This window comes from Thalassophryne amazonica, chromosome 16, assembly GCF_902500255.1.
Source record: "Thalassophryne amazonica chromosome 16, fThaAma1.1, whole genome shotgun sequence".
NCBI classification, from domain to species: Eukaryota; Metazoa; Chordata; class Actinopteri; order Batrachoidiformes; family Batrachoididae; genus Thalassophryne; species Thalassophryne amazonica.
This window is the reverse complement of record NC_047118.1, coordinates 33,479,110-33,494,419: the sequence shown is the minus strand read 5'-3', so window position 1 is coordinate 33,494,419 and position 15,310 is coordinate 33,479,110. Positions and strand designations below refer to the sequence as shown.

Sequence of the window (15,310 nt, the reverse complement as noted above, 5' to 3'; positions counted from 1 at the left end):
CATATGTTTTTACGTCAGCCAAGCTTGAACCTTCTTGCGCATGCGTGAGTTTTTCCACGCCTGTCGGTTGCGTCATTCGCCTGTGGGCAGGCTTTGAGTGAGCACTGGTCCACCCCTCTTGTCGTTGTTTCATTGTGAGGAAATGGCGGAATGATTTGGGCTTTTTTTCCATCAGAATTTTTTCAGAAACTGTTAGAGACAGGCAGCTGGAAACCATTCGAAAAATTTATCTGGCTTTCGGTGAAAATTTTACAGGCTTCACAGAGAATAAGGAGTGTTACTACAGCTTTAAGGACAGCCCACAATGGCACGCTCCGAGCCGCCATCGAGAGGCAGAAACCACCACATCATTTCTAAACGGATGGTTGTGTGGAGCCGGGACCGTCGTGTGCAATTTCTCATGCCCAGCTCTCCACAATTTCTCTTATACTCACTCGACTGGTAAGCACTGAAAGCCGAGATAGGCATGTCCCAACTTGTCCTCTGGCACTCCGAAACGGAGGTGTTCCTTTGTCTCGCTTCATCAGCGAATCGGTCGTGACGCGCGAAGCCTCCGCGCGGCTTTCCATGACAAAATCTCTTGTTAAAAGTGAAATCTGCCGGAAAATGGCTGATGTCCAGCTCTTGTGATAACCAGAGAAATTGCACACGACGGTCCCGGCTCCACACAGCCATCCGTTTAGAAATGATGTGGTGATTTCTGCCTCTCGATGGCGGCTCGGAGCGCGCCACGCGCCATTGTGGGCCATCCTTAAAGCTGTAGTAACACTCCTTATTCTCTGTGAAGCCCGTAAAATTTTCACCGAAAGCCAGATACATTTTTTTAACGGTTTCCAGCTGCCTGTCTCTAACAGTTTCTGAAAAAATTCTGATGGAAAAAGCCCAAATCATTCCGCCATTTCTTCGCAATGAAACAACGACGAGAGGGGTGGACCAGTGCTCACTCAAAGCCTGCCCACAGGCAAATGACGCAACCGACAGGCGTGGAAAAACTCATGCATACAAACGAAGGTTCAAGCTTGGCTGACGTAAAAACATATGAATCAAATCCATATAGTTTTTGAAAAAATAAAAAGGTCCGTTACTTTTCTCACAGACCTCGTAAATGCGTTTTATATATTAAGATAGCAGCCAACTATAATTTTCCAAATAGAAATATAGTAGTTTAATGGCATCCTATGCAAAGAATTAAGCAATACTCCCTCTGTGTGTGCTATAATTGGGGTTGGGAGGATTAGTCCTAATATTCGATGATGACAAGCTCGTACCCAACTAGTCGACTACATTTCTTCTCATTGGCTAGTTGGGTAATTCATTAATTCAGATAGCATGATTTTCCTGCAATTTAAGGATAAATCATGAACAAATTATGTTTCAAAGAACTGTGTAAAGGCGGTCTCTCATCGCAGTAGCATTATAGCTCAGGAGTATAGTTGTGTAAAAGTAAGTGAAAGTGCACAAGTGGGTACAATATGTTGTACTGTTCTCTGAGCGGAAGCCTCCTTCTGATTCTCCTCTGTAATATGAATCCCATCAAAAGAATGTTGCGCTCTTCAACATATCACAGTTTTGAGACGTTAACATTTTGGCTTTTTGGAAAAGTTTGGGAAACATGCGGCAGTAGAGTTTCTCAAAAACAACAGTGTAATAGGAATCATACGTGCTTGGGTGTATTCGGCAATACGTGCTTGCACTCGTATGTAAGGGGGATAAAAAAGATAATAGGTAATATGAATTTTGCCTACTGTTTTAAAAAATTGGGCCCGATTTCCTCAATTTTGAAATCAGGTCATAAATTGAGGCCAAAAATCATCAATAGGGATTCGACCCTAGTCAATGTATCTTTCAATGCATCAATATTCTATTTACAGAGACAACTGAATGTACATATTTCCACTGAGGTTGATTTCCAATGTCCCCTGACATGAACAATGACTACTTTTACTACTTTTATTTCTAAGAATGATGAAATATCCAACACTCAAAGTAATCTATTGGAGAGGACAAGGATACATTTCTATTTCCAGGAAAGAGGCTCAGAGGTTGCAGCACAGGTTTGAGGAATCAAGTCACTTTCCAGAAATGAGCGTATCCTTGAACAATGAGGAATCAGTCAGAAGCATCCACCAAAAGGCCAATACTGGAAGTATTTTGACCTAAGTTCTTCTGTGGTGTTAAGAGAGTCAGGAGATAACTTCTAACAGCAGGGCCTGAGTGTGCTGGGTCAACGGTTTCTACAACCCCTGGCAAAAATTATGGAATCACCGGCCTCGGAGGATGTTCATTCAGTTGTTTAATTTTGTTGAAAAAAAGCAGATCACAGACATGACACAAAACTAAAGTCATTTCAAATGGCAACTTTCTGGCTTTAAGAAACACTATAAGAAATCAAGAAAAAAAGATTGTGGCAGTCAGTAGCAGTTACTTTTTTAGACCAAGCAGAGGAAAAAAATATGGAATCACTCAATTCTGACGAAAAAATTATGGAATCACCCTGTAAATTTTCATCCCCAAAACTAACACCTGCATCATATCAGATCTGCTCGTTGACATTGACCCTGTGCCATGACATTGACCCTACGTGTCTTTTTGCAAGGAATGTTTTCGCAGTTTTTGCTCTATGGCAAGATGCATTATCATCTTGAAAAGTGATTTCATCATCCCCAAACATCCTTTCAATTGTCCAAAATATCAACGTAAACTTGTGCATTTATTGATGATGTAATGACAGCCATCTCCCCAGTGCCTTTACCTGACATGCAGCCCCATATCATCAATGACTGTGGAAATGTATATGTTCTCTTCAGGCAGTCATCTTTATAAATCTCATTGGAACGGCACCAAACAAAAGTTCCAGCATCATCACCTTGCCCAATGCAGATTCGAGATTCATCACTGAATATGACTTTCATCCAGTCATCCACAGTCCACGATTGCTTTTCCTTAGCCCATTGTAACCTTGTTTTTTTTCTGTTTAGGTGTTAATGATGGCTTTCGTTTAGCTTCCGTATGTAAATCCCATTTCCATTAGGCGGTTTCTTACAGTTCGGTCACAGACATTGACTCCAGTTTCCTCCCATTCGTTCCTCATTTGTTTTGTCGTGCATTTTCGATTTTTGAGACATATTGCTTTAAGTTTTCTGTCTTCCTTGGTCTACCAGTATGTTTGCCTTTAACAACCTTCTCATGTTGTTTGTATTTGGTCCAGAGTTTAGACACAGCTGACTGTGAACAACCAACATCTTTTGCAACATTGCATGATGATTTACCCTCTTTTAAGAGTTTGATAATCCTCTCCTTTGTTTCAATTGACATATCTCGTGTTGGAGCCATGATTCATGTCAGTCCACTTGGTGCAACAGCTCTCCAAGGTGTGTTCACTCCTTTTTAGATACAGACTAACGAGCAGATCTGATATGATGCAGGTGTTAGTTTTGGGGATGAAAATTTACAGGGTGATTCCATAATTTTTTCCTCAGAATTGAGTGATTCCATATTTTTTTCCTCTGCTTGGTCTAAAAAAGTAACCATTACTGACTGCCACAATCTTTTTTCTTGATTTCTTATAGTGTTTCTTAAAGCCAGAAAGTTGCCATTTGAAATGACTTTAGTTTTGTGTCATGTCTGTGATCTGCTTTTTTTCTACAAAATTAAACAACTGAATGAACATCCTCCGAGGCCGGTGATTCCATAATTTTTGCCAGGGGTTGTATAATCACTCATAAAGTGTTGACTTTCTAAACCCATTACTTCACTCCTCGGAGAGTTATCAGTGGCCTGAAATGACTTCCTACTGTACTGACGAGCAGTCCGCATGAAAAACGAGGTGCCCAGTCAGCCTTCTGCATAATTACAGCCTCAGAAACGAGACTAATCGCCCCGATTTAGGTCAAGGAAGTAATTTCTTGACTCTTCTTTTGTACCATTGATCCATGCATTTAAATGACTCATTAATGGACTCACTGTGAGTAGTGGTGGATGGAGGCAGCCAGGGCATTGCCTGAGCCACCTGGTAGAATACCCAGAGGTGTCTGTATGGCTTCTTGCCAGTCTTCTCTGTCCATTAGACCATTTATCACCTAAACAAAAACCAGACCAAACAAACAAAAAACAACCAGAATGGGAACACACTCACCCACCCAAACGGACCTTAATCCAACAGAAAACTTGTGGGGTGACTTAAAAAAAATGCTGTTTCTACGGCAAAACCAAGTAGACGAATTGTAGAATGTAGACCAGTCGTCCTGGGCTTCAATGCCTGTTCACAGGTGCCGGAAGTTGGTCAACTCTATGCAACACAAATGTGAAGCAGTTCTAAGAAACAGTGGTTATACAAGTAAATATTAGCTCAGTGACTCACAGGAAAGATAAATCTTCAAGTATTTTTCAGTTTATACAGTAAATGTTGAAGTTTGCAAAGAAAAATGGAGACACTGCTGTTTTTTGAACAACCTAATATTCCTTTTTCTTCACTGGTGGTGGCCAAGTGGTTGCTATGCTTAGTTTAAGTTTAAGATTCCTGGTTCAAACCCCACCCCTGCCATATTTCTCCAGGTAATGTGGAATTTGGTCTGGAATGGCATCCAGTGTAAAACTTGTGCCAGATCAACATGCAGATCTACCTTGGATCTGCTGTGGCGACTCCGAGTGAAAACAAGGGAGCAGATGAAGGGACTTAATTCACTTTTTGTATCAGTTTGATCAGTTTTGATTTGGAATAGAATATGCAGTGTTCACAATGCATTTATGTGTATGGAAATAAAAGCTATTATTTGAGCTTTACTGACTTTTTTAAACACACTGCTATTATTTTGAACACAACTGTGTGTGCGTATGAGTCTGGTACACTGTCTTTAATGTGTGAGCAGCAGAGAGCTGCTGTCAGTCACTTTAACACTGTGACACAAAGTGTAAATGTAAACTTGCTTTTTTCCATTAAACTTTGTGAATTGTTATTCACATTGGATGAATTTACTGTGCAGCGTGTTGCTTTTTTTGTCTATCGCAGGATGTGTGGAGCCAGCCTGTCTTCAACATTTTGTCCATTTTGTTTGTGTTTTGGGCAAATGACGGCATCTCATTCACAAACAAACAAGCAAACAAAAAAAAACTGTTTTACAGTAGTGTTCAGAATAATAGTAGTGCCATGTGACTAAAAAGATTAATCCAGGTTTTGAGTATATTTCTTATTGTTACATGGAAAACAAGGTACCAGTAGATTCAGTAGATTCTCACAAATCCAACAAGACCAAGCATTCATGATATGCACACTCTTAAGGCTATGAAATTGGGCTATTAGTAAAAAAAAAAGTAGAAAAGGGGGTGTTCACAATAATAGTAGTGTGGCATTCAGTCAGAGAGTTCGTCAATTTTGTGGAACAAACAGGTGTGAATCAGGTGTCCCCTATTTAAGGATGAAGCCAGCACATGCTTGTCTCTTTGAAAGCCTGAGGAAAATGGGACGTTCAAGACATTGTTAAGAAGAACAGCGTAGTTTGATTAAAGAGTTGATTGGAGAGGGGAAAACTTATATGCAGGTGAAAAAAATGATAGGCTGTTCATCTACAATGATCTCCAATGCTTTAAAATGGACAAAAAAAAACCAGAGACGTGTGGAAGAAAACGGAAAACAACCATCAAAATGGATAGAAGAATAACCAGAATGGCAAAGGCTCGCCCATTGATCAGCTCCAGGATGATCAAAGACAGTCTGGATTACCTGTAAGTGCAGTGACAGTTAGAAGACGCCTGTGTGAAGCTAATTTATTTGCAAGAATCCCCGCAAAGTCCCTCTGTTAAATAAAAGACATGTGCAGAAGAGGTTACAATTTGCCAAAGAACACATCAACTGGCCTAAAGAGAAATGGAGGACTATTTTGTGGACTGATGAGAGTAAAATTGTTGTTTTGGGTCCAAGGACCGCAGACAGTTTGTGAGACGACCCCCAAACTCTGAATTCAAGCCACAGTTCTCAGTGAAGACAGTGAAGCATGGTGGTGCAAGCATCATGATATGGGCATGTTTCTCCTACTATGGTGTTGGGCCTATATATCGCATACCAGGTATCATGGATCAGTTTGACTATGTCAAAATACTTGAAGAGGTCATGTTGCCTTATGCTGAAGAGCACATGCCCTTGAAATGGGTGTTTCAACAAGACAATGATCCGAAGCACACTAGTAAACAAGCAAAATCTTGGTTCCAAACCAACAAAATTAATGCCTCGCAGATGTGAAGAAATCATGAAAAACTGTGGTTATACAACTAAATACTAGTTTAGTGATTCACAGGATTGCTAAAAAACCAGTTTGAACATAATAGTTTCGAGTTTGCAGTGTCAACAGCAGATGCTACTATTATTGTGAACACCCTCTTTTCTATTTTATTTTTACTAATAGCCCAGTTTTATAGCCTTAAGAGTGTGCATATCATGAATGCTTGGTCTTGTTGGATTTGTGAGAATCTACTAAATCTACTGGTACCTTGTTTCCCATGTAACAATAAGAAATATACTCAAAACCTGGATTAATCCTTTTAGTCACATAGCACTACTATTATTGTGAACACTACTGTATATTCTGGCAAGGACAGTATTTGTCTTTACTAAAAAAATACAAAACAAAACAAAAAAAATACTAACAAAATAAAGGAATTTAACACACTAAAATACTGAAAATGAAGTTTCTAAATGCCCTGAAGATAAAGTTTCTAAATGTAGATTATATCATTAAACTTATTCTGAAACATGCCATGAATAGACACATTAACTTCAACATTTCTCACCACCTTTCCTTTCCTTTCCTCCTTCACCCTATCATATAGCCACAACAATGTGTGCAGAATCAGAGGGCACCTCAAAGAGCAGCCCGTCTCCAGACATGATGACCAGTGCGTCCCACTGCGACAGGTCGGCCTTCCTCACCAGCTCCCGAGCGTGGTTCTGGTGCTCTGGTAGACAAATACACAGATGGCAGTGATTGCTAATAGGATGAAACGGGGGCGAGATTGCGATTCAAAACAGAGTGACTAAAGCAGAAATGATACAGAGTGGAGGAAAAACAAGACGCACTTCAAGTGCACAGTGTTCACCACCAGTTGTTTCTCCACACTCGTATGCATATAACATAACACCAGTCATGTTGTAAAGCGCACTTCACATGAGGTAACCAGGATACATGGGGGCGGATCTACTAGCTTTCTTTGAAATTAACGATACATTTTCCTGCAATCTCAGGCAATTCAAGTACGTATTGTGGACATTTACAGTGGGGTAAAAAAAGTATTTAGTCAGTCCCTGATTGTGCAAGTTCTCCTACTTAGAAAGATGAGAGGTCTGTAATTTTCATCATAGGTCACCCACAAACAAGCAAGATTTCTGGCTCTCACAGACCTGTAACTTCTTCTTTAAGAAGCTCTTCTGTCCTCCACCTGTTACCTGTATTAATGGCATCTGTTGGAACTCGTTATCTGTATAAAAGACACCTATCTACAGCCTCAAATTTCAATTCAATTTCAATTTTCAATTTATTTTCATTTGTATAGCACCAAATCACAACAGAGTTGCCTCAAAGCGCTTCATATAAGTAAGGTCTAACCTTACTAACCCCCAGAGCAACAGTGGTAAGGAAAAACTCCCTCTGAGGAAGAAACCTCAAGCAGACCAAACTCAAAGGGGTGACCCTCTGCTTGGGCCATGCTACAAAACATAAATTACAGAACAATTAACAGAACAATTCACGGACGAATATACAAGAAATGCAATTGGTGCACAGGACAGGAGGATCGCCAACACGAACACAACTCTCATCTCTGGATGGAGCTGCACCTTAAACAGAGAGAAAAAACAGAATCAGGCATCAGAAAGACAAGAAATACTACATAATGTGTCAGCATTAAACAACAAGAAAAACAGAGAAATACTAAGGTGATTGCCGGCCATTAGCCCTAAACTTCACTAAAAGACCCAGAATTTAGGTAAAGTTGAGGCCGCGGCCCGCTCCAATTACTACTAAATGAATTAAAAGAGTAAAAAGCGTAAAACAAAACTGTACCAGTATGCTAGCCATATGAAAGGGAAAATAAGTGCGTCTTAAGTCTGGACTGGAAAGTCTCCACAGAATCTGACTGTTTTATTGACGCAGGGAGATCATTCCACAGAACAGGGGCACGATAAGAGAAAGCTCTGTGACCCGCAGACTTCTTATTCACCTTAGGGACACAAAGTAGTCTTGCACCCTGAGAACGTAAAGCCCGGGCTGGTATGTAAGGTTTAATTAGGTCAGCTAGGTAGGAGGGTGCCAGTCCATGAATAATTTTATAGGTTAGTAGCAGAACCTTAAAATCTGATCTTGCTGGGAGAGGAAGCCAGTGAAGGGATGCCAAAATGAGTGTAATGTGGTCGAACTTTCTGCTTCGTGTCAAAAGTCTGGCTGCAGCATTTTGAACCAATTGGAGACCCCTAATGCTAGACTGCGGTAAACCAGAAAATAGAACATTGCAGTAGTCCAATCTAGAAGAGATAAATGCATGGATCAGGGTCTCAGCATCAGCCATAGACAGGATGCAACGAATCTTTGCTATATTTCACAGGTGGAAGAAAGCAGTTTTTCTAATGTGGAGGCCAAAGGTTCCTCACTTTGTCAGTGTGATGTATGACACACGAGCTGAGGCTGAGCATTAACTGGTCAAATTGATGTCACTGGACCAAGAACCATCATTTCAGTCTTATCAGAGTTTAAAAGTAGGAAGTTTCTAGACATCCAACTTCTCACTGCTACAAGGCAATCTTCTAAGGGTTTTATGTGAACGAGATTACCAGCAGTTATTGGCATGTATAACTGAGTATCATCTGCATAGCAGTGAAAGGTAATCCCAAAACGCCGCAATATGTGCCCAAGGGGTGCTATATAAAGGGAGAAAAGCAGGGGGCCTAAGACAGACCCCTGTGGAACCCCAAATTTCATGTCACTAAGGTTAGAGGTAGTGTTACTGTACAAAACACAGTGAGAACGACTGGTCAAGTATGACGTCAGCCATGCAAGGGCACTCCCAGTAATCCCAAAATGATTTTCAAGCCTATCAAGTAGAATATGATGATCCACTGTATCAAATGCAGCACTGAGATCTAACAGCAATAGAACCGTAGTGGTGTTGGGGAAAGTGTAGTGACACGGACCCACAACAGGGGGCGCAAATGAACGGTCAATAGATGAGCCAAAAGGTAACAATTTAATGTTGTGAATGTGCACAACGATTATACAGACAATCACAGAATCGGATAGCAGTCAATACACCAAGGTGACATGTGGGCAGGCTCGAGGATAGAAGACGTCTGTCCTGAGAAGAGCCGGAACCACACGATTTCCACCACCACAGAACCCGGAGAATACTGGAACGGCCAAGTCCCGAATTCCCAGGTGATCACCGTCCCCGACTGTCGGATCTGGTACTGCTGGCGAGGAGCACAAACAGTGAGATGTGGGTGTGTGCACACCCAGTAACAAAAACAGTCAGAAGGTGGAAAGTCACCTCCACCTCTAATCACACACTCGTGCAGCTCCTGTCTAACCACTTATCTGGTTTGGGTGTGAAGTGAAGCCGTCGCTGTTCACACCAAACGCCAATCCACAGATAATGAAACGCCACAGGAATACGGCTGCAAAGAAGTTATTATTCAATGATTTAGGTCAGCAGAGAAAAGTACCTTCACAGGTAGATGATATCTCGGCAGCGAGGTGGAGATGACATCCGGCTTTTATGGAGTGATGAAATGAAGATGGGTGACAGCTGTCATGAGTTGATGTGTGACAGCTGTCACTCCCGGTTGTGTCCGTGGCGGCAGCGCCCTCTCGTGCCTGAAGCCCGCACTTCAGGCAGGGCGCCCTCTGGTGGTGGGCCAGCAGTACCTCCTCTTCTGGCGGCCCACACAACAAGTGGTGTCTGAATCCATTGTAAGCAGAAGATCATTCACCACTTTAGTGAGAGCCATCTCTGTGGAATGATATTTTCTAAAAGCAGACTGCACTGGCTCAAAGAGATTATTCTCAGTAAGATAGTCTACGAGCTTCCGTGACACCACTTTTTCCAGAATTTTAGAGAAAAATGATAGATTTGATATTGGCCAATAGTTTGTCAATACACTAGGGTCAAGATTAGGTTTCTTAAGTAATGGTTTAATCACTGCAGATTTGAAACATTTAGGAACAGATCCAGAAGTTAAAGAAAGATTAATAATTTCCAGCACAGTCGGCCCAAGAGTGGGCCACAGGTCCTTAAACAGTTTTGTTGGTATAGGATCAAATAAACAGGTTGTGCTTTTTGCTGACATTACGAGATTTGTCAGCATGCCTAGTGAGATACTGTCAAATTCTGTAAATCTAGGTAGTACCTCAGTAGTGGCACCCACATCAATAGTAGGGTGTAGTGGCTGGATTAAGGCATGCCGGGATATGTTTAACCTGATGTCTTCTATTTTCTTCCCAAAGTAATCCAGGAAATCTTGTGCTGCAAAAGGAGAGCGAACTACAGGTGGTTGTCCATGCAAAAGTGTTGCCACCGTGTCGAACAAGAACTTTGAGTTATGCTTGTTTTTGTTGATCAAATCAGAGTAGTAAGTCCACTTTGTAGCCAATAATGCATGCTTAGTCTAAGATAGCATCACGCCACGCAAGGTGAAATACTTCTAATTTTGAACAACGCCATTTCTGTTCTAGACCTCTTGCTTTATGCTTGAGGTCACGCAGATAATCATTGAACCAAGGTGACTGTGATTTGGGGGAGCGCGGTTTTAACACAGGTGGTGCAATCATGTCGAGTGTAGTTTTGAGCACTGAGTTTAAACTATCCACAAGTCTGTCTACTGACTGGGTATTTGTCAAATGTGAAGCTAAGACATCAGGCAGTCTAGCTTCGAGTTCAGTCTTCGTTGAGGAGTTGATGCATCGCCGTAAAGATATATAAGGTTGTTGTTCCACTAAACATGGCAGCAAAACTGTAAACTTAATAAGTGAGTGATCAGACACCACTGATGTAAGAGGCATGATGTCAATATTCGTGACAGCAATACCACGTGCGAGAACCAGATCCAGGGTATTTCCACTAATGTGCGTTGAATCCCGAATGCATTGGCGAAATCCTAATGCATCCACAATTTCCATAAATGATTTGCAGAGGGGATCAGAAGGCTTATTTATATGAATGTTAAAGTCACCAATGATCAGAATGTTATCTACACTAGTTGACAAGTTAGAGATGAACGCACCAAATTCATCTAAGAATTCAGAATATGGGCCAGGAGGCCTATATAGAGTGACAAAGTAATACGACTGATTTTTATTCTTCTGACCTTGGCAATGTGTAATATCCTGAGCAGAGCGGCAAATCAGATGCTCAAATGAGTGATATTTGTAACCCCCAACAGGTAATAAGCTAAACCTAGATTTATAAATAAGAGCAACACCCCCGCCTTGCTTCACATCACGAGGGACGTGACTAATGTATATGCTGGTGGGCAGGCCTCATTTAAGGGGAGGACAGCTGTAGGTTTAAGCCAGGTTTCACATAGCACAATCATATCTAAGTGATGATCAATAATTAGATCATTGATCAACAATGATTTTGAGGACAGTGATCTTATGTTAATGAGACCCAGTCTAAGGACCTCAGTGGGGTTGACAGTTGAACTGTTTGGGTTTAGGGGTGGTTCCAGAGTAGCATACATAAGATGCCTAGAAGTAGGTTTGGGTTTAAGACATTCCACGTGTGTTGTAGGTAGCAGACACGAAATCTTTGCTATTGCTGGAACAACCACTGGGCCATCCTCAATTTCAACATCATCCAATATAGTAATGGGTATTAAGTTTGGAAAGCATATCCCTCTATGATTTTTATGGACACAACTACGGAAGCAGGCCACAGTCTCAACTTGTTGAAATTCCCTCCCTGGCAAATAAACTGCACTATCACCATAGTGGATTTTCTGCACTAAATTTCCCGCTAAGCTAATGGATTCCACACCCACATTCGTCATAAGCCTTGCAGGGTCTCTAATCACCTGCTCTGTGGCCTGCTGTAGATTCCTAATGTTACCCTCCCTGTAGAGCTCTATCTATGTTCGCAGACAAGATGGCGGCGCCTTCCCCAGTAGGGTGGAGGCCGTCCGGCATCAGCAAGCCATGGTGGCCCCAGAACGAAGGCCAGTTATCAATAAAGCTAAAACCTTGCTGTCTACAAAACTGCGCCAGCCACCTATTTAATGATGTCAGCCTGCTAAACGCCTCATCAGTACCCCGGGAGGGGAGGGGACCAGAGACTATTAATCGATGCCGACACATCTTTTTGGCAAGGTCACAAGTCCTTTCTATGTCCATTTTTGTGACCTCTGAGTGCTTCATCCTGATATCATTGGTGCCAACGTGAATAACTATGTGACTATATCTCATGTCATGTTCCTTCGCCTGACTTCCCTTCTGCAGCACCAGCACCCTAAGATGAGATGCAATGTCGGGAGCTCTGGCCCCAGGAATACATTTAATGTCAGCCGGCGTCTGTAACCTGACTTTGCGGGTGATAGAATCCCCTATCATTAAAGTCCAGTGTTTCGGCCCGGAGACAGGAGTGGAAGTCACTCGTGGGCTCAGAGAATTCACATCTGGCAAATCCAAGGGGGAGAACCGATTCACAGTTTGCACAGGCGAGTGTGATCGGGGTGCCACAACCGGGCACCAAGCCCTACGGGGCTTCCTCCGCCTAGCCACAGTCCGAAAGCCGTCCTCCACAGCCGGCGTTTCTAAGCTGATGCTAATGGGCTCACTAGCCGGCCCAACACTAACCTCATCTGGAGTGCCCGTAACATCTAACTCCACTGCGCTAAGAAGCTACTCTAACTTACAGACACGGCTCTCTAAGAGAGCCACCCTATCTTCCAACATCACGCAGGATTTACGGAGGGTATAATAAGTAGTGTACTTTGTGCACTAAGAAATTCACAAATGTAGCCAAGCAAACACAAGCTAACCAATAATGAATAATCTAACCACTCCTAAGGCTCACACAGACGCAGATAAATGAATTAAAATTCACAGCAGTTACACTGAAAAACTAACAGAAGTATTAAACAGGTAAAAAAAAAAAAGCAGCAGCTATAAAATACACTAAACAGTTAATTAACTAACAGGAGTGTAAAAAATGAAATGAAAAAATGATGAGAAGGGTCAGAAATAGCTAACGCAAGCTAACCGCTAGTGAAAATGCTAGCCGCTCCTAAGATTATACACAGGAGTAAAAATTACTTAAAATTCACAGCAGTTCAACTGAAAAATGAACAGAAGTATTAAACGGGTAGAAAAAAACCAGCTATAAAAAGTAACAATGGAGAGGGGAGGTGTCGACCTAGCTAGCAAAAGCTAACCGCTAGCGAATGCTAACTGCTAGCGATTCACAACAGGACTGTTGTTAAATAACGTTCAGAGTAGATACAATTAATAACCAGAAGAGTGCTAAACAGAAATAAAAGAAGCGTATACAACCGTGTGAAGTTCAGAGTGGCGTCACATCAACAATCTGTCAGCAGCAAGTTGCCAGATCTGTATAAAAGACACCTATCTACAGCCTCAAAGAGTCAGACTCCAAACTCAACCATGGCCAAGACCAAAGAGCTGTCAAAGGAAGAAAATTGTAGATGTGCACCAGGCTGGGAAGAGTGAATCTACAATAGTCAAGCAGGTTGGTGTGAATAAATCAACTGTGGGAGCAATTGTAAGAAAATGGAAGATATACAAGACCATTGATAATCTCCCTCGATCTGGGGCCCCATGCAAGATGTCATCCTGCGGGGTCAAAATGATCATGAGAACAGTGAACAAAAATCCCAGAACTACACGGAGGGACCTGATGAATGACCTGCAGAGAGCTGGGACCAAAGTAACAAAGGCAACACACTACACAGAGAGGGACTCAAATCCTGCAGTGCCAGGCGTGTCCCCCTGCTTAAGCCAGTACATGTCCAGGCCCGTCTGAAGTTTGCCAGACAGCATATGGATGATCCAGAAGAGGATTGGGAGAATATCATGTGGTCAGATGAAACCAAAATAGAACTTTTTATTAAAGACTCAACTAGTCATGTTTGGAGGAAGAAGAACGCTGAGTTGCATCCCAAGAACACCATATCTACTGTGAAGAATGGGGGTGGAAACATCATGCTTTGGGGCTGTTTTTCTGCAAAGGGGACAGGACGACTGATCTGGGAAGAATGAACATGGCCATGTATCATGAGATTTGAAGCCAAAACCTCCTTCCATCAGTGAGAGCATTGAAGATGCAACGTGGCTGGGTCTTCCAGCATGACAATGATCCCAAACACACCGCTCGGTTAACAAAGGAGTGGATCCATAAAAAGCATTTCAAGGTCCTGGAGTGGCCAAGCCAGTCTCCAGACCTCAACCCCATAGAACATTTGTTGAGGGAGTTGAAAGTCCATGTTGTCCAGCGACAGCCCCAAACCATCACTGCTCTAGAGGAGATCTGCATGGAGGAAAATACCAGCTACAGTGTGTGCAAACCTGGTGAAAACTTACAGGAAATGTTTGACCGCTGTTATTGCCAACAACGATTATGTTACAAAGTATTGAGCTGAACTTTTGTTATTGACCAAATACTTATTTTCCACCATAATTTACAAATAAATTCTTTAAAAATCCTACAATGTGATTTCCTGGATTTTTTTTTCTCATTTTGCCTCTCACAATTGAAGTGTACCTATGTGGAAAATTACAGACCTCTCTCATCTTTGTAAGTAGGAGAACTTGCACAATCAGGGACTGACTAAATACTTTTTTTGCCCCACTGCAGAGCAGATAATTGCTATCATTTTATTAACAAGTTGAGATGGATGATACATAAAAAATGAATTCAGTTTCTGACATCAAATGTCACAGTATCGTTTTATACTCTGCATAATGATCAGATTCCACACTAACAACCAGGCAGCCAAGTAGAAAGATGGAAATAGCACATCATTATTTGGAGATATTATTACGCATACATTTGTACATATGTTGTTGAAATTTATAATTTGTATATGCATTCAAAGTTATAAAAGCTGCAGCGGCCCCCCCCACACTCACATTACCTCAATTTGGATGACTGTTCAATCAAATGTATATGTGCGGTTGTTTTAATTCTGATGTGTGCCATTATTACGTTCAACTAGTAACAATTGTGGATTAATTGCTGTATTTTTGTCTGAGGGTAATTGGGTGTGATATGAATTGCCCTTTTAGGGATCAATAAAGTTGTTTGAATCTTGAAAAAA

The 15,310-nt window shown here is 41.8% G+C and overlaps 1 protein-coding gene across 1 annotated transcript in view; it reads right to left on the bottom strand.

Moving 5' to 3' along the window:
- LOC117528433 (sphingosine kinase 1) overlaps positions 1-15,310 on the bottom strand; it is a 54,394-nt gene that overhangs the window by 3,076 nt on the left and 36,008 nt on the right. The window contains exons 3-4 of the mRNA XM_034191057.1: positions 6,854-6,948; positions 3,964-4,079 (exon numbers count right to left, since the gene is read on the bottom strand). Of these exons, the coding sequence (XP_034046948.1) occupies positions 3,964-4,079; positions 6,854-6,948 (211 nt within the window). The remainder of the gene's footprint in view (positions 1-3,963; positions 4,080-6,853; positions 6,949-15,310) is intronic.